We start from the raw sequence: 18,182 nt of genomic DNA on the forward strand, positions 1-18,182 counted from the left end.
CAGAGAACAACTCTGTGGAGTCATTTCTCCCTTTCCACCATTATATGAGTTCCAAGAATCTAAAGGAGGTCATCAAGTTTGCATAGTGAGCACTTTACCTGCTAAGTCATCTCGCTGTCTTGAGGTTGTTTAAAGCATAAGACTGCTGAAATGCCCAAGGAGAAAATAAAGACCTTTCATATGTCCTTTATATCAAACCCCAACTCCATAAAAATTGATTATGCGAACACTAAGAGGTCTTGGTAAAGGGACTGAAAGAGGCTGTGGATTTTAGGACTGTAAAGAAGGCATTGTGATATTTTTCCTCTGGGTCCCAAGTCAAAAAACCATCAGAACCAAAACAGTAAAAGCAACCAACACCATGTCTCATTGGCAGGTATTTCAACTTCCTTTAACAACTACTACCGGTGTCTGCCATGTTAATCTTCAACCACTCCAGCTCCATGACTTTCACTCTGATGGGTGTGCCTGGCTTAGAGTCACAACATTTGTGGCTCTCTGTTCCATTCGCCTCCATGCTCTTGGCTGTTCTCATTGGCAATGGTGTTATCCTCTTCCTGGTTGTCACAGAGCCCACACTTCACACACCAATGTACCTGCTCCTAGCCCTGCTGATGGTAACTGACCTAGCCTCTACTCTAGCTTTTGTGCCCAAGGTTCTATGCCTTTTTTGGTTTGGTGATCGAGACATAGCTGTGCATGGTTGTTTCACACAGATGTTTTTTATCCATGGAGCTTCAGTGATGCGATCCGCCCTACTTGTGGCAATGTCCTTTGACCGCTTTGTGGCTGTGTGTGAGCCACTACGCTACAACACAATACTGAGCCATTCTCTAGTTGGACGCCTAGGATTGGTGGCTCTCACCAAGAGTGTGATCCTTATCCTGCCCATGCCTCTTCTACTTCAAAGGCTGACTTTCTGTCGCATGATCATTCCTCACACGTACTGTGACCACATGGCTGTGGTAAAAATGGCCTGTAGTAACACCAGACCAAATCGAATTTATGGGCTCTTTGTGGTCTTGCTTGTAGTGGGACTTGATCTGCTTCTAATTGGCTTCTCATATGCCCTCATCCTGCAGGCTGTGGTGCGCCTCAACTCTCGAGATGCTACTTTCAAAGCCCTCAACACTTGCTCAGCCCACCTCTTTGTCATCCTCATCACTTATGTGCCTGCACTGTTTTCCTCTGTCACCCACCGCATTGGCCACAACATTCCACCTCACGCTCACATTATTCTCGCCAATCTCTACCTTCTTGTACCTTCAATGTTCAACCCAATTATCAATGGTATAAAAATTAAAGAGATACGAGACAAGGTGGCCAAATGCTTGTGCCGATGAGCTTTACAGGATGTGAATCCCAGTAACAATCCATCAACTAAATGAATGCTGAAGATATATGACCAGATCTTTGACAACCATCCAAGTCCCAGTAATATCACTAGATAAGTTGTACAAAATAGACCACAAAGCACTGGTTTCCCTTTTTTTTTTTTCCTATGTGTCCATTCTCAAATACTATTTATTTCTAGTGACTGTTTTCTTGCTAAAAGGATTCTGGTGTGTGTCTCATTGGATTCCATTTTATGGAAACTGCTCAGGAGCTGGAGAGTAGTTATTCAGTCATTTTTAATTTGGTAGTGATATGGAATTTTCCCAAGACTAATCATATTATTGTGAAAATGTGTGTGTATGACATGTACAGTCCAGATTTGTAGACTATAGAAAGATGTAATTTTGAATTGTTTTATTGTAAAATACAGGTCTAGATCCATAATTCAAAATACTCCTGTGAGAGAAAACTCTACCCTAAAAAAAAAAATGCATGTGAGGTAGAAACTACTTGTTCTTGAAATGTTGAAATGTCCTTAGCGTCACATGAATTCATACAGAGTGGCTTAACTCATGCATAAAGATCAACTCACATTATTGTGATGAAGCATTGCTCTGTTGCTGTATTTTAAAACACTGTATAAATAAAATTTCTGATCATGAATCAGTGTAAAAAGGTAATTATAAAATGTCATGTCTACAATAAGGTGCACAAGATGAAAGTATAAAAAAAAGGACAACTTTTAATCCTCATCTTAGTATAAAGTTAAACAGATATGCTCATTGAACTTTAAGTTGGGAGAAAAGGTCTTACAGTTCTGAGCCCCAATTTCAGCACATGGCACGGTGTTTGAAATCTTAAGTGGATAATTATGAGTGAGATGTTTGTGGTCTTCCCCTCCAACCATCGCCTTAGCCTACTTAAATGTCTTCTTTGCTTAGAGGAAGACATATAAATTCTACAGCAATTTCAACTCTTTTAATCTAGAGCAGAGAAGCTTTTGCAGTTTGAACACCCTTCCCCTGGATTTTACTTGGTCCTGCTTAGAGTAGGAAGATGCACTTAGAGGAAGACATATAAATTCTACAGCAATTTCAACTCTTTTAGGCTAGAGCAGAGAAGCTTTTTCAGTTTGAACACCCTTCCCCTGGATTTTACTTGGTCCTGCTTAGAGTAGAAAGATGCCTAAAACAAAAATATATATGCATTTTCCACATAAGGTGCTAGAGAAACCACTCATCAATCTATTAAAGCAGAACCCAATTCACTCATAACATAAACATTTTTTATGGAGTGTTTGGGGGTATTTTCATGGGAGGAAACTGTAGCATTATCACAGGTCTATGGTGCTTCTTCAAGTCATTTTATTTTCTGTTGAAGTTTCAAGACTGCGGAGAGGATTTTTACCTGATGCTAACTTTCAGCCATCATAATGATCTGCATGTCAGGGTACAATCTAAGAAAATTCATGATTCATTATCCTCCAAGTATAATCTCATTTATGAAGGATTGTAGGATACAATTATAGGAGCAAAATTTTGAGCATGTAAGTAAATATACTCAGTAATAAGAAACTCTAAGTAACATTCAGGGAAACAGTTAAGGTTGAAATGTTTCTTCATTAATGAAAGGACACATTTGTTTCTTTTTTTTTCTTTTTTCCCGACAGATTCCAGTAGAAGTACCATATGTTAGAGTAGTTCTCTTAGTTACCCCAGGCATTTTATATATAGCTTTTCAGTTATAACACATGCTCTATAGTAATAGGCCTTGCATATTAACTTTAAAATGCTTGGCTTCTTGGTGTACCCACATCCATACATGTAATGAACAGTTCAGCTATGTTCAGATCCTGACCCACCTGGTGTATCTTCCCATTCAGTTACTCCTATTTGTAGAGCACAAGAACCAAAAACATAGTGAAGCAAGACTAAGTGGAATACTTAATAGGAGAGCTTTCCCTCTCAAGAATCATGGCAACAATTATGTGACCACCTCATGCTCAATAACAAAATATATTTTAAACTCTGCCTTGGTTGAAATATAAATTGTTGCAAAGTATTTGGAGAAATAAGAACCTTCCTTCTTTTATTATACTTATCCTACAGTTTGGAAACCTTGACACACCTCCATCCAATTCTACTCTTCTGAAATTCATTTTGTGCTGAAGCAATTTACTGTATCCTGTGGGCTTCCTCAATTTCAATCACTATATGTTATGATGAACTCCTGACTTTATAACTTCATAGTTCTGACTGTATAAAATAGCAAATCTGACAAAACCCAGATCATTATAGAGAATTCTATCATTTATCACACACACAAAAAAAATGATCTCAACTTGGCAGGGTGGGGATAAATGAAGTAGTAACTAAAAAGCCAATGGCTGGGCAAGAGCATGGCAAAGGAAATTAGAATCTGAGGTTTCCATAGCTACTTTTCTTTCAGTACAAAAAAGCAAAATAAATAAATTAATTAATTTTTCATTGTTCATGTTATATAGCAGTTTGTTTATTTTTATATTAAGCACTTTAGTAAAATAATAAGGAATGCCTGAAAATATTTACCTAAAATAAAACAAGATGGGAGGCAGAGCCAGGCGGTGGTGGCGCACGCCTTTAATCCCAGCACTTGGGAGGCAGAGGCAGGCGGATCTCTGTGAGTTCGAGACCAGCCTGGTCTACAAGAGCTAGTTCCAGGACAGGCTCCAAAACCACAAAGAAACCCTGTCTCGAAAAACCAAAAACAAACAAACAAACAAAAAAAAACAAAGAAAAGAGGAAAAATGTGTATACTCTTTTCTCCCATAGCGTTATTTATACATATTTATTCTTCAATAATTCTTATTTGTGCAAACAGTGAATGGAAGATCTATATAACAGAATCCTTATGTGGGTCTTCTAATCAACAAAATCCTGGAAATAAATATCTATCAATAAGTGACTGTTAGGTATTTTCTCTTAGATGAGCCTCTCTGCTGATGAAAGTAATTCCAGTCAGACCGAATCAGACCGAGTTAAAGATGCCCATGTTTAATAGATTACCTTACTCCCAGGTGGCCCTGGAAAAACATGGAGATGGAAAGACCATGCAAAACCCAGAGGCAATGTGTTCATTCTTTGGGGGGCAGTTTAAATAGCCTGTGGAAGTAGTCCTGACCTTCCCTGGGGAGGCTTTCTCGGAGGTGGAGTTTGGACTGAGTCAACTCCTGGGGGGAGGGGAGAGCTTATACCAGGAGCTGGGGTGAAGCCCCCAGGCAAACAGTGATTGCTTAAACTATGTTCACAGACATAACAACACCATTCTCTAGAGCAGTGGTTCTCAAGCTGTGGGTGGAGGCCCCGCTGGCAAACCTCTTTCTCCAAAAATATTTACATTATGATTCATAACAGTAGTAAAATTACAGTTATGATGTAGAAACAAAAATAAGTTTATGGTTGGGGGTTACGACAACACTGTATTAAAAGGTTGCATCATTAGGAAGGTTGAGAACCACTGCTCTATAGCTTTGAAATAACTAAACAGATATATCTGTGTTGGTGTGGAATAGTCTTAAAGAGACATAACCAAAAAAACAACATAAACTTCAAATTTTCCCTGTAGTGGGAAGTCCTTCCTACAGAGCTTTGCAGCTGGCTAGATAACAGAGTTTATTGGAGTATTACATTAGCACCTGGCTTTGATCTGCCTTTTGTGCAAGTTATCCTTTGTGTCCACTACCTTCTGATTGAAGTATATAGATCTTCTCTGAGTATTTTCTTTGTAAAACCTAGCTGTGGGAAGACTCAGAAAACTTAGATATCCTGTGACAGTCAACTGCTTTGCCATTTGTCTCTTTGAGGAACTTCAGATAAGAGGTTTTGGTATGCGGAAATTGACTTGCTAAGGTGTAAACTGTATAACAATAAAAAGCCTTTTAGAAGCAATAGTCAGTCAGTTCACCAGAAGCTGACTCCCCTGTAAAGGCTAAAGTCATCCTAGAGTAACCCTGTTTCTTCCATTGGACACAACAATTCCCATTTGTGTAAACTGTAAATAGTAATTCAGTCCTGTTCAAAGATGATATTGACTTCATGTAAATCCTCTTTCAAAGAAGACATTTAAGGTGACTATCTCATATCAAGAGCATGCTTTTATTTTCTTTTTTCTCCCCTCCTCCCGAGACAGGGTTTCTCTGTAACTTTGTAGACCAGGCTGACCTTGAACTCACACAAATCTGCCTGCCTCTGCCTCCTGAGTGCAGTGAATTCAAGGGTGCTTGAGTAAGTCAGCGTGGGATTGCTGGGAAACTAAACTGCTTTTCAGACAGCTCTGTTGCATTGTAACTGAAAGCAACAGTCCCCAATTAATACCCAAATCTTCTATACATTGGTGAAGATTTTAATTTTCTGGTCCTAGGAAATGAGTAGTGCTTTGCTCTTCATTCTTTGTAAACTTTTTACTCCATTTAAGTTTAAAATATTCAATGTATATCTTCTAAATGAAGTGTCTCCATCAAATCCTTCCCCTCAGAACTCAGGGAACTCCATGGAAGAGGAAGCAAAAAGAATAAGGATGACAGACAGAGATAGAGAACACCAGGACAATGAGGCCCTCTAAAACAACTGAGCCATGCTTACATAAATTCCAGAGACTGAAGCCATACACACAGGGCTTATACAGGTCTTCACTGTCCTCTGCATACAGACTGTAGCTTTCAATTTAGTATTTTTGTGGCTCTCCTGAATGTGGAAATGAGTGGGTCTCTGATTCTCGTGCCTTCTGTGGGGCTCTTTTATTTTTCTGTTGACTTTTATTTTTTTTGATATGATAGTTTTTGTTTTATCATATTATATTCTATTTTGTTAAAAAAAAAGATGAATGTGGCCCCTGCCTTTAAGAGAGAAAAGAAAATTCATATATTAACATTTTAAAGTTCTTGGTCTATCAAATCAGTGAAAATTTCTTTCAATCACAAAAAAATATTTGATTTACATATAGTCTTGCTCATATATCAGATAAAAATATTCAGTTTATCACAGAACTAGTATATATGTATGTATATATATACATATAGGTAGAAGGAAGCTTTTAGATTATATTAAATATTCTGGCACATTTGACTGCCTTACCAAATATACATATTTCTTTAATAACAATGTAATGGGGAAAAATAATAATGACACCATTTTTATTACCCTTTGCATGAAAATTAAGACTCAGAAAGATGTAATAATTGAGAACTATGCTACCTGTAGAAGCCCTTTCTATAATTGCTTTATATATTTTGTTTCCTGAAGAACACGTTCTAAAGAAGCCTGGATAAACTAGAGCTGTTGGTTTCAGATTTTCTTAACAAAGATAAGGGATTTTTGTGCTAAAAATTAGAAACTTTTTTTTTTTAATCTGTGGGCCATAATTTCACTATGTACCACATTAACCCCAGCATTGGGAAGAGAGAGGCAGGTGGATCTGAGTTTGAGGCTACCCTGGTCTACATAGCAAGTTTCACACCAGTCAAGTATGTACTGAGACATAAAGCAAAACAAAATAGATGGGGCAAACCATGGAATGAATTGGATACTAATCCCAGAATAAATCATGGGATTGTACTCAGTCCATAGATTGTTTTATGTCTGGTGGTTGTTAAGCATGAATTCATAACAATTTCCCGTGTAAAGCTCACTTTCACAGCTTTGGCTCTTAAGACGTTCTCAGAGTTGTCCCTTCACAGGAGAGTCTTCTCAGAGCTGCGAAGATGACTCAGCAGTTAAGAGCACTGGCTGCCCTTCTAGAGGACCTGGGTTCGATTCCCAGCAACAACATGGCAGCTCACAATTGTCTGTAATTCAAGTTCCAGGGCTTCTGACACCTTCACACACAGACATACAGGCAAGACACCAATTCACATGAAGTAAAAATAACTTATTTAAAAAAAAAAAAAAGCTCTTTGAAAAAAGAGAGAAGGTCTTCTCACAGGCTGAATTCAGTTGTGAGAAAGAGAAGCATTGACTCAGAGGTTCTTGTTAGAAAGAAATTAATTAAATCCAATATCAACCTTTTCATTTTAACAAGAGTTTCCCAGCTTTTTCCTTCTCTACTGAAGTTTCTCTAGAAATATGAGCTTGTATCTAGTATATAGACCACAGGCTCAAAAGGAAGCAGTTAATGCTATCATCCAAGTGCTAGATCAAGTCTGGGATAATAAAACAATGACTCCAAATTCATCTTCAAACTTCCTTGACCCTTTTCACGTCTCTTAAACACCTTTTCTATCTCCCAACCTCCTCTCTATCACACAAATACACACACAAAACCCTGCAGCTAGCCTGACTGTACTTGCCTTAGCAAGGTATTATTACATATTATATTATATTTAATATTCTATTTGACCACTTATCGAGAATGAACCACTTACACTTTGCTCAGTGATACCGTGTACTAAAATGTTCCATGAGCTGTCACTTGGATTCAGTGTATTGTGGTCTCCAAAGTGCTTTTACATGCGTTATCATGAGCAGTTTGCTCAACACTGTTAGATATTAACAGATATCATTATCTTTTTCCATAAGGGATAATTGCATTGCCTTTGAGTTACTGAAACCGAGAAATCCTCCCCTGTCTTAGCTTCTCTATCCAAGGATCAATACCCTGGCTGCTAAGCTGACACTTCAATGTATTTCTACACTTAGTCAGTTTCCCTGTACACGTGCCGTTGCTTCACAGTTCTCACAATTGCTAGATTATCAAACGCCTTTGTGACGGTGAGAAAAAATGACAGGCTCCTTCATCCTAAATAAATATTTTGTGACTTTGTCCCGGAATTCCTTGGTCTTCACACCGTAAATAATAGGATTGAGCATTGGAGGAACAAGGAAGTAGAGGTTGCCAAGAATGGTGTGGACATGAGGTGGAATGCCTCTTCCAAAGCGGTGAGTCAGGAAGGAGAAAAGGGAGGGGGTGTAGGAGACAAGCATGACACAGATATGCGTGGTGCAGGTGTTGACTGCTTTGTGGTGAGCCTCCTTGGAAGAGAGATGCATGATAGCTCGTATGATTAGCACATAAGATGAAGCGATAGCTGAGATGTCTATCCCAACCACCAGCAAGGCCACGACCAGACCATATATCCTGTTGACTGTGGTATCCACACATACCAACTTCACCACAGCCATGTGTTCACAGTAGGTGGTGGGAATGACTCGACTGGCACGAAAGGGCATACGCTGTAGGAGGATGGGCATGGGGAGGATAAAGAGAACTGCTCGGACCAAGCTCACTAAGCCTATGAGTCCAATGCGACTATTGGATAGGATGGTGGAATAACGCAAGGGCTTGCAGATAGCCACATAACGGTCAAAGGCCATGGTCATCAGGACAGATGACTGCATGGCTGAGATGGAGTGGATGAAGAACAGCTGGACCAAGCAGCCTTCATAGCTTATCTCACTCTGTCCAAACCAGAATATGCAGAGAACCTTAGGAATGGTGGTTGTAGACATTCCCAAGTCTGTGAGAGCCAATAGGAAGAGAAGCAGGAACATGGGCTTATGCAGGGAGCGCTCAGTGGAGATGGTGAGAAGAATGGTACAGTTCCCCATCACAGTGATGAAGTACATGGAGGAGAAGGGGATGGATATCCATCTGTGCTTGTCTTCCATCCCAGGGATGCCTTGGAGAATGAAGAAAGAAGGGTGGCCAGTGCTGTTACAAGGCGTCATGGTGGCACACTGGTGAAGTACCTGAAGAGAACAATGAAAAGCTGCCTGGGTTTAATTTTTCAAAAAGCAAAAATCAGATGTTTGAAAAGGAAAAAAAGTGGAATATTAAAATCCACAAAACAATCTGAAATGATAATAGTGTATGTTATATAACATGGTACTATACTGTGGAGTATACCATGAAGTATATATGGAGTGCAGTAATCTGAAATGATAATAGTGTATGTTACATAACACGGTACCATACGATGGAGTGCAGGAACAATGCAGTGTTAATATGACAGCATCAATGTCAGGAGAATCTATGCTGTGAGAAATTCTTTTAATAAGGAAAAACTATTGGTGATTCATTGTCAAAATATTCTTAAATGTTGGTGAGTATATGATGGAATTGATATATCATCACTAAGATTCATAGCTAAAAAGCATGTCAGAAAATGAACAAAAATGCAAAAAAGAATAAACATTACTTCCAGAAAAATCGGAAAAAAAGGCAGCAAGAAAAAATATAGTTTAAAGAATACTTCCAAATTTATAGAAAATTCTACATCTGAAAAGTAAAGAATGTCCATTTCTAGCAAATAAGGGAGGTTTTGTGTGTGAGAGAGAGTTTGGCAATGGAAATGAAGGAGGAAGTAGGCCCTGGGTGACTGGGCAGTGAAGCTCAGTAAACTTGCTGTGCAGAGCATTGTGAGTATCAAACCGACTCTCAGGAACACGCTCTTACCTGAATGTGAGGCCGTGAGAACCTGGGAAGTTGGTCTCAGCCGTCTCCAGCAAATATTCCGAGGTGCATGTGTGCATGCGTGTGGAGGTAGATTTTAAGTAGCATCCACACTCATCACCCTGCATCTCTCCAATCTCTGCTTGGGCACACAGAAGCCGTGACTTGCCTCTTTAAGCCACCTAAGCAGAGGCCCCGAAGGTCTCCAGAATTAGCTCCTTGACAACCCCATCCTGCAACACAGAACCACAAGTCCCCATAGCTGTTATGGGTAAAATTGACCTGGAGATTGACTGAACTCCCAGAAGACAAAGCTGGTTGATCTTAGGAATTCTGGAAATACTCAGTCTTGATTGAAGAGAGGGAGATCAAAGTTAACAATGAGTCAATGAGTGACTAGTGAAAGAAACCATCAGTGTGTTTGTGTCAGAACATTGTCAGTCCCAAGGGAAAAAAATCTTAACTCTTGCCACAACAAAGATAGATTTGGGGGAGACTATACTAAATAAAATAAGATGGGGAAAAACCTATTTAATGCTCTTACCTATATTTAGAATCTGGGGGAAAACATACAGAATTCAGACAGAAAATAAATGATACTTCCTGTGAAGCCAGGTGCAGGGAGGAAGTGGAGGAAGTTTCCAACAGAGCAGATGGGGTGGGTGGGAACTGCAAAGCTCCAGCTACAGTGAGAGCTGCAGCTGATCCAGTACACTGTGTTCAAGACTTTTGCTGAAGAAGTAGATTATAGCTTCTTGTGACCCTGGAAAGGAGCTATGAGGAATTAAGATGATAGGATGGCTTCATTTGTTCCTTACACTATTGGACAAAATCAAAATCACAAAGTCAGGAAAACTCAACAAAAGCTGGACTCGGTCAAACTCTGATGAAACCCAGCTTGCAGACAGATCCAGTAGAAAGATGACAATAGAGATAATTGTCAGGAACATTGAAGCAAGGGCACAAAAGGGGGACTAGAATCAAGTCCCCGTGACATCCTTCAATAGAGCAGTGCAGATAGCCTTGACTGTGAACGTGTACCCTCATCATGTGCCATAGCAGCTATAATTTCCTCAAGGAAGTCGTGGTTTTAATAATATCCAGAAATCCTGATTTCTGCCATGAATCTCCTGTGTGTTACAGGTGATCCTGACAAGTGACAGTGGCAGGTAGATACCGATTGCTGGTAGCAACCAAATGAATCCTTTCTCCTTGCTTTGCTTTCCCACATTTACATCCAGAGGCCCATCATACTCCTGAAGGCAGCTTAAATAGAAAATCCAGTGTCATAGGCCAGAAGACTCTAGCCTCTTCAGAAAAAAAAATTAACCTCGTTCTCTGGATAATTACAATAGAATAGAAACTAAAGCCTAATTTCTCCATATTTTTGATAATTCCAAACATTTGTGAAATGTTTGGCACATAATGGGAATATAATAAGCATCTGATAAATCAATAAGTAAATTAATATCAAATAAATTAATTAAAAGTATATCCTAGTTTGTGAGTTCTTATTCATTTTAGATATCTAAACACTTAAAACAGAACTAGAATAAAACTGTACCCAACTCCAATGTAGTGAACCAAATTGTTTACTGGAATTATTACAGAGGCCTGTGCCTAATGACCTGAGATGTTTTCTGATCTACACACACACACACATCCCATAACATGTGTCCATACATCAAAAAAAATAACAGAATTAATATAAACATTTAGAGACCAGTGAGGTGATTCAGAAGGTAAACGTGTTTGCCACTGCTCATGATCCGAGCTAGATCTCTGCAACCCACAGGGTAGAAGGAGAGAACAGTTCTGGAAGTTGTCCTCTGACTTCCATACACAAGCCATGGCTCACATGGGCACACAAGCATACTTATATACTTATACACACATTAAAGTGTCAGATGAATGAGAAAAGTTAAACTAAAGATGAACATTCACTACAAAATATTATGTTCATTATAAAAGCTGTTAAAATTTATGGAGGTTACAAATTCAACGTAATATACCAGCCCTTTTAATAATGTATTGTTATAACTGGTCATGTTTTGAAAACTAATATATCAATATGAGTCTGAATTTACAATTTTCTCATTATATTCTTATGTTACTATTTTTCTAACTATATACTTCTATTTCTATAAGTGCATGTTAAAATAATTTTATAACCTCAAGTTAGTGAAGAAAGCAATTTAGTAGTTAAAAAATATGGACCTTTAAATTTTTTTCTTAGCTTTAGCCATACTGAATAATTGTATCAAAACTCTGTTTAAAAAAGTAAAAGTTTCATAAACAAATTTTTGTGACTTTGTGTTTTTAACACGATTTACAATTCTTTTTTGACTTCACACACTGCATTTTTATTCATTTCTAGTGTTCTGTTTATTCTTGGTTTCGCTAAGGCACTAATTCAAAATAATAAAAACCATTAAGATGTCTTTTCCATTTAAACTTTAGGATCTATACTTGATGACTGCATGTCATAAAGATTTGCTTGTGTGTTTAAAAAGGTCAACAGATGGGCTGAATATGATCAAAATATATTACACGCATCTATGAAATTCTAAAAAATTAATTTTAAAATCATATTTTTTAAATGATAGTAGAAATAATTAAACATTACATTCTCCAAATTCAAGTAATGCTATCATAAGAGTTTTGTTCTTTCTACAGTACAGGAGAAATATATTTTGATGAGTGTTTGCTTTTTGAATTTTAATGAAGCGTTTGTTTCCACTGTTACTGTGAATTCAGACTCAGAAGCTATTCATCAAACACATCACCAGATAAATAAGAAGCCTCAATGGTTTAATAAAGGTTTCAGTGTCTCTAAACATTTATGTTATCAAAATAATCACTCACTGGTAGTTCTTAAAACTTAATTTCATCTTAGACTTAAATCGGATGGTCTCTTTTTGTACTATTTTGATAATGCTGGTAGATATGATAAACTGATCGATGTTATTTAAAATTATCTCCAACAGGTAAGCGCCACCTCCTTTCACCAAATGCCTGCTTTTCTTCTACCAAATAATCTTAAAAAGGAGTATTGACTATGTTAGAAACCAAGAAACAAAAGGGCTACTCTTGATCCTTACTGGAGATTATTTCTTAAGTGCAGGTGACAGTCAGCCTCTTTCTGAGATGTTCATTCCTGCACCAGTGTTTTAGCTGACAACACCTTTGTCCATTTTCCTGAGTGTGTTATACTAAATCTCCAACCAAGGCTCCTCAGAAGCAGGGATTCCTGAGAGAGGCACAACACAGTCACCTTTCTGCATACCAATGACACACACAGCCTCTGGGCAAGATAACAGAACAATTAAGATTTGTATCACTGTTTTTCTTTGTTTCATGACTAATATTGTTTATTATCTTATTTCATTGTATTTTAGTGAGTGCCTGAGGGTTGTCCAATTCACTGAAACATGTTTACTATAATCACAGCCTAATTTCATTAAGTATCTCTTTGCTATCTAATGTAAACTACAACTCTTGATCATGGGTGTGTGTGTGTGTGTGTGTGTGTGTGTGTGTGTGTAGAGAGAGAGAGAGAGAGACAGAGAGAGACAGACAGAAATGTATTTTGATGAGTGTTTGCTTTTTGAGAGAGAGCCCATACAATCTCACTTAGCATATTACTAACTTTTTTAATTGCTTGAGTTTTTTCACATGCTCTTAATCACGTGTTCCTTCCATTGTTAAACATGACTTTCAGTGTTTCAGTGCTGGATCTTGACCCGCAATCAATGGAACTCCTTACTGAATTCACCACATGGCTGACAGTATAAAAGACTCTGGTGCCTCTTATACCGAGTCACCACAAATGACATGCTCTCCATAGATCACATCACTGTCTCCCCACCCAGCCAGGGTGTGAGTTTCCTCAAGTCTGGCACTTAAACCTGTTTACCTGTAAACTTGACTATATACCCAGTATACAGTTGCTCCTTAATAAGTATTTTTAATGGAAACTCAATTCCGATAAATAAGTCGTACTCTCTTAAAGCTCTTCCAACAGATTGTCCTCTGTGAACTTCATTGGCAGAGCAGACTGAAGAACGGGTAGCTATTGCTGACAGATAATAGAGTTTCTACTTGTAGTGAAGAAAAGCTTGCTAAACAAAGTTGAAGGTCTCCCAGCATAGTAAGGATATGTCACTGGATTGTAACGCTTAAAATGGGTAAAATGGCAAAGGTCATGGTATGAGTAGTTTTATGATACTGACGTAAGAGTTTATGTTCTCTGTTGATATATCTCTTATTCACTAAACATCACAGAATAAATTAAACTACCTATGGATAAGCTGCATGTTACACCAATGGAAAAGAAAGATACTGAAGTTAAAAAGTAGGATGGATGTCCTTGATGATCAAGAAGGTCTGGTAATGGTACTACAGTGCTCAGTGGTTAAAGGTACTGGCTGTTCTTCGTGAGGACCTGGGTTCGATTCCCAGCTTCCATGTGGCACAGCTCACAACCACTTTTACTTCAGTTCCAGCACTCCAAAGAAATGCGTAGGAAGGCCATCTGCTTGAGGATTCTTTGTTTTTTCCTGCCTAGCATTTGCGGTTGAATGTGTATATAGGTTGTATGAACAGAGAGAATGGAAGCAGAGAACAAGAGCTGGAAATAACGAAAGCATAACCGTCAGATGGCACGTATATGTTTGTCTCTGTAGATAGATGGGAAATTCTTCCTCACGACTTTAAAGGCATTCTGACTGCAACGCTGGTGCAGTTCTGGGAGCTGATCTCACAGGCTACAATACCCTACTTTCCTTCTAATTCTAACACACGAGCTTCTGTGTAGAGACACAGTTAATCTCCATGGCTCTTTTTTCAAGTGCTCTACATTCCTCCTGATCTATTCCTTTTCTTTTCAAAACCTGAAGATCCATCTATATGAAGGGGTTGCTCTTCAAAATCTCACATATTACATGATACTGGCCTACTAAGTAAGATTAATAGAAGCAGCAACCTCAAGCCCAGAACTCTTTTGTCCCTTGTACATGTAGAGATTATTGTTACCTCCTCTTTACACACAGGTCAAGTATTCTCGTTCGGATTTGTTTGGTATTGATGCCATAGACTAAGGGGTTGAGAACAGGAGGCACAAGGAGATAAAGATTTGCAAGTATGATGTGTACCTGAGGAGGCACATGGTGGCCAAAGCGATGAGTGAAAAATGAAAAGAATGCAGGGATATAGAAGACAAGAATTACACAAATGTGGGCTCCGCAAGTGCTGAATGCTCGGAACTGGGCATCCTTTGAGGGCAGTCGCAGCACTGCCTGCAGGATCAGGATGTAGGAAGTGGCAATGAGGACCACATCCATGCCAGTGACTGAAAGTGCTACAGTAAGGCCATACACGGTGTTAGGCTTAATACTGGCACAGGCCAGCTTGGCTATGCCCATGTGCTCACAGTAGGTGTGAGGGATGATGTGACGTCCGCAGAAAGGTAAGCGTTCAACGAGAATGATAAAGGGGAAGACAAAAAGAAGGCCACGTATCACACATGCTAGCCCAATCTTCCCAATCACAACGGCATTGAGTATGGATGTATAGTGAAGTGGTCGGCAGATGGCTACATAGCGGTCAAAAGCCATGGCCAGCAGAACAGCTGACTCTGTGGCAAAGACTGCATGAACAAAAAACATCTGGGTGAGGCAGCCATGATAGGAAATGACATGGGATCTGAACCAGAAAATTGCTAGCATTTTAGGCAATGTTGTCGAACATAGGACTAGGTCAGTAATAGAAAGCAGGCATAAGAAGAGATACATCGGCTCGTGGAGAGCCCTGTCAGTTATAATGATGTAGAGGATGGTTCCATTTCCGACCAGAGCAAGGATGTACATGGAGCAGAAGGGAATGGCTATCCACACATGCTGGTCCTGCATCCCAGGGATTCCAAGCAAAACAAATGTAGAAGGGTGGAAGGCAGTGCCATTGGGGACAGAGGCAGAGAGCATCATGATACAGGGAACAGACCTTCTTCCTAAAAGCATCAGAAAATGAACAGATGTTATCCTAAATGCCATCTGTGCCTACTAAATGCCCTTCAACTTCTTGTCCTTCATTCTCACTGATACTGCTCAAATTCATGCCTTTCCTGCATCTTATATATTATTATAATGCTTTGAGTAACAACGTTTATCTCATTTCTCTGATCTCCATCTTTTAATAAGACTTCTACATCATGTCCTAAACATTATAACATGAATACAGTCAATGTTGATGCAGATTTAACCTTTCTTAGTGTGTCCATGTTGTGCAGGGTACTTTGTATTCCATTTCTCTAGCTTGCCCTCTGCCATCTTGTATTGTTTTCTGGGCCCTGAGTCACTGGCATGGATTACATTCCTCAGTTTCTTACTGGAGGAAGGATTTGACCACAGGAAATAGCAGCCCTCTGCTGGAGAGGAAAGAGATAAAGGGTAGGCATTTATTTCTCCTTCTCTCTTGAAGAAGTGTTATTAATTCTTTTGGCTTCCTTAGCTGAATTGTCATATTTGGCTCTAGTTATCTCTTCCTTTTATTTCTTCAATCCAAAGATTGTCATAGTTTCTGCTGCTGCTACCTATGGAATGCCACTTTGTAAATGGCTTCTCAATTACATTCACCTAAATAGAATCTAAATGCATTATCTAAATAGAATATTTAATATCTTGCCTTTCGGGATTCTAACACAAGGCATGCAAGGCTCTTCTTATGCTCCCTTCTGCCTTCCTCCCTAGCATATTTTACCATACCTTTTACCACATACTTCATATTTCTATCATATCGAGTGATATGAAATACATGAGAGCTATGAAACATCAAACCCCATGCCTTTCATGTGGCGTTCTTTCTACACAAAGACTATTTCCACTGTCACCTAACCCTGCTGTCAGTCAGATGGCATCTGCTCACACATAGTGATACACACACACACGTAAAATTTTTTAATTGCTTAATACACACACACACACACACACACATATACTTCATTACACTGTAAAGTTTCAAAGTCTTAATTTTTCTTCATGTCCGGCATGAGTGCCTTACTGACACTAGATCAATAAATTCTTAATAAACAATGAGAAAATCCTTGAGCTCAGCAGTTACATTTTCTAATAGACTTGGAAAAGTGACTATTGTTGAAAAATGGTAAATGCTTCCCGGGAACACTTTCTAAGAGCAACATAAGTCATTCCTTCCACAGATGTGTGGTTTCTGCCTTGTTCTCTTCACTGTATATATCTATACTGTATATATCTATATTTCAGGAAAGGCTCTTTATCACCTCTTCTTGAATATACTATAGCTTGTATAAGATTAATTAACTTTTAAGATTAATAATACATAACTTAATTGAACTGAATCTATCTAATACATGTCTGTTTCTAGATATGGCATATGCATGAGTTTGCTTGTAGACTATCTCTAGACTTTCCTGACTTAATGCAGAATATGTCAGAGCCACTCAGTCCTGACAGATGGGTGCTGTGGGAGAGCTGTCAGATAACAAACAGAAACAGACTTGTGACTGGCCTGTTAGGCAGAGACACCTGATCTTCAAAACGAAACAAAAAGAAACAGCCTTGTGTGGGAAATATGCCATATGAAAGGCATGTTGGTTTGAGAAAGCCTGCCTCAGATATTTCACAGCTTGATGCTACATTCAACATGTAGCTGCAGTAAGAAAACACACTAAAGCAACAAGGAATGCCCGTCTGAGAAGAGAATGCTGCTTCGGTGTGTACTGTGAAGACATAGCACAGCCAGCTTCTACGCACAGAAGTCTTCCTGGAAGAAATGATAACTATTCTCCAAATCCAAATCTTCAAGTTCTTTAAACATCTTTCAGGCAGCTTGACTTCAGCAGCTCTTGTTCTATAGTCTAGGCTGAAAACTAGAGCCTAGATGTAGACGGTCTGGGTGAAAATATGTCTCTGCTACAGTTGCTTGCTAATGGTACTAACTTTTTAAAAATTGCCAACTATCCTTAGTAAAATACAGATAATAGTCCTTCATGCATATATTAATAATTCAGAAGGTATGTGAAATCCATAAGGTAGCCTAAATAACTTGATGCACATTAATTAAAATGTTCACTATTATTTCTTATGATTTGGAAGTGTGATTCATTGGCTTATGTACTTAGTTCTAAAACGAGATAACTTCGTTTGTAAAGCTCACATTGAAAAGTGTATGTCCTCTCTTGAGTTGTGCCCTTGGGTGTCAGGACCTTTGGTTTCACTATTCCTCAAATCAAGGTCTCATTTCGAACATATTCAAGGCTGGTCCTCATTTAACTGGGCTACGTAAATGCCCACAGTATATGAAATGAGAAAGCTCCCCAACAAGTTTCCAGAGTTGCTGAGCTTTTCTCAGTTTTCTTGGGGATCAAAGAATGATTGCAGCATTTGAGG

At 38.8% G+C, this 18,182-nt stretch overlaps 3 protein-coding genes across 3 annotated transcripts; 1 reads left to right on the forward strand and 2 right to left on the reverse strand.

The window, feature by feature from the left end:
• Positions 1-416: 416 nt before the first annotated feature.
• LOC121457465 (putative olfactory receptor 52P1) lies at positions 417-1,343 on the forward strand. Its single transcript, XM_041666144.1, has one exon. The coding sequence runs from the start codon at positions 417-419 to the stop codon at positions 1,341-1,343; it is 927 nt and encodes a 308-aa protein (XP_041522078.1).
• Positions 1,344-8,060: 6,717 nt separating this feature from the next.
• On the reverse strand, positions 8,061-10,806 carry LOC121457393 (olfactory receptor 52D1-like). The gene is made up of 2 exons (XM_041666064.1): positions 10,801-10,806; positions 8,061-9,056 (listed from the first exon to the last, which is right to left on the reverse strand). The coding sequence occupies exons 1-2, from the start codon at positions 10,804-10,806 to the stop codon at positions 8,061-8,063; spliced, it is 1,002 nt and encodes a 333-aa protein (XP_041521998.1).
• Positions 10,807-14,789: 3,983 nt separating this feature from the next.
• On the reverse strand, positions 14,790-15,743 carry LOC121457962 (olfactory receptor 52D1-like). Its single transcript, XM_041667059.1, has one exon. It carries the CDS (start codon positions 15,741-15,743, stop codon positions 14,790-14,792), a length of 954 nt encoding a protein of 317 aa, XP_041522993.1.
• Positions 15,744-18,182: the final 2,439 nt, after the last annotated feature.

The sequence above is a fragment of the Microtus oregoni genome, unplaced genomic scaffold (assembly GCF_018167655.1).
Source record: "Microtus oregoni isolate MIOR12 unplaced genomic scaffold, Mior012 000016F_ref0000370, whole genome shotgun sequence".
NCBI lineage: Eukaryota > Metazoa > Chordata > Mammalia > Rodentia > Cricetidae > Microtus > Microtus oregoni.

Bases quoted from the DNA above. Each gene is read 5' to 3' on its own strand.
- LOC121457465 (XM_041666144.1), top strand. From the start codon at position 417: ATGTTAATCTTCAACCACTCCAGCTCCATGACTTTCACTCTGATGGGT.
- LOC121457962 (XM_041667059.1), bottom strand. From the start codon at position 15,743: ATGATGCTCTCTGCCTCTGTCCCCAATGGCACTGCCTTCCACCCTTCT.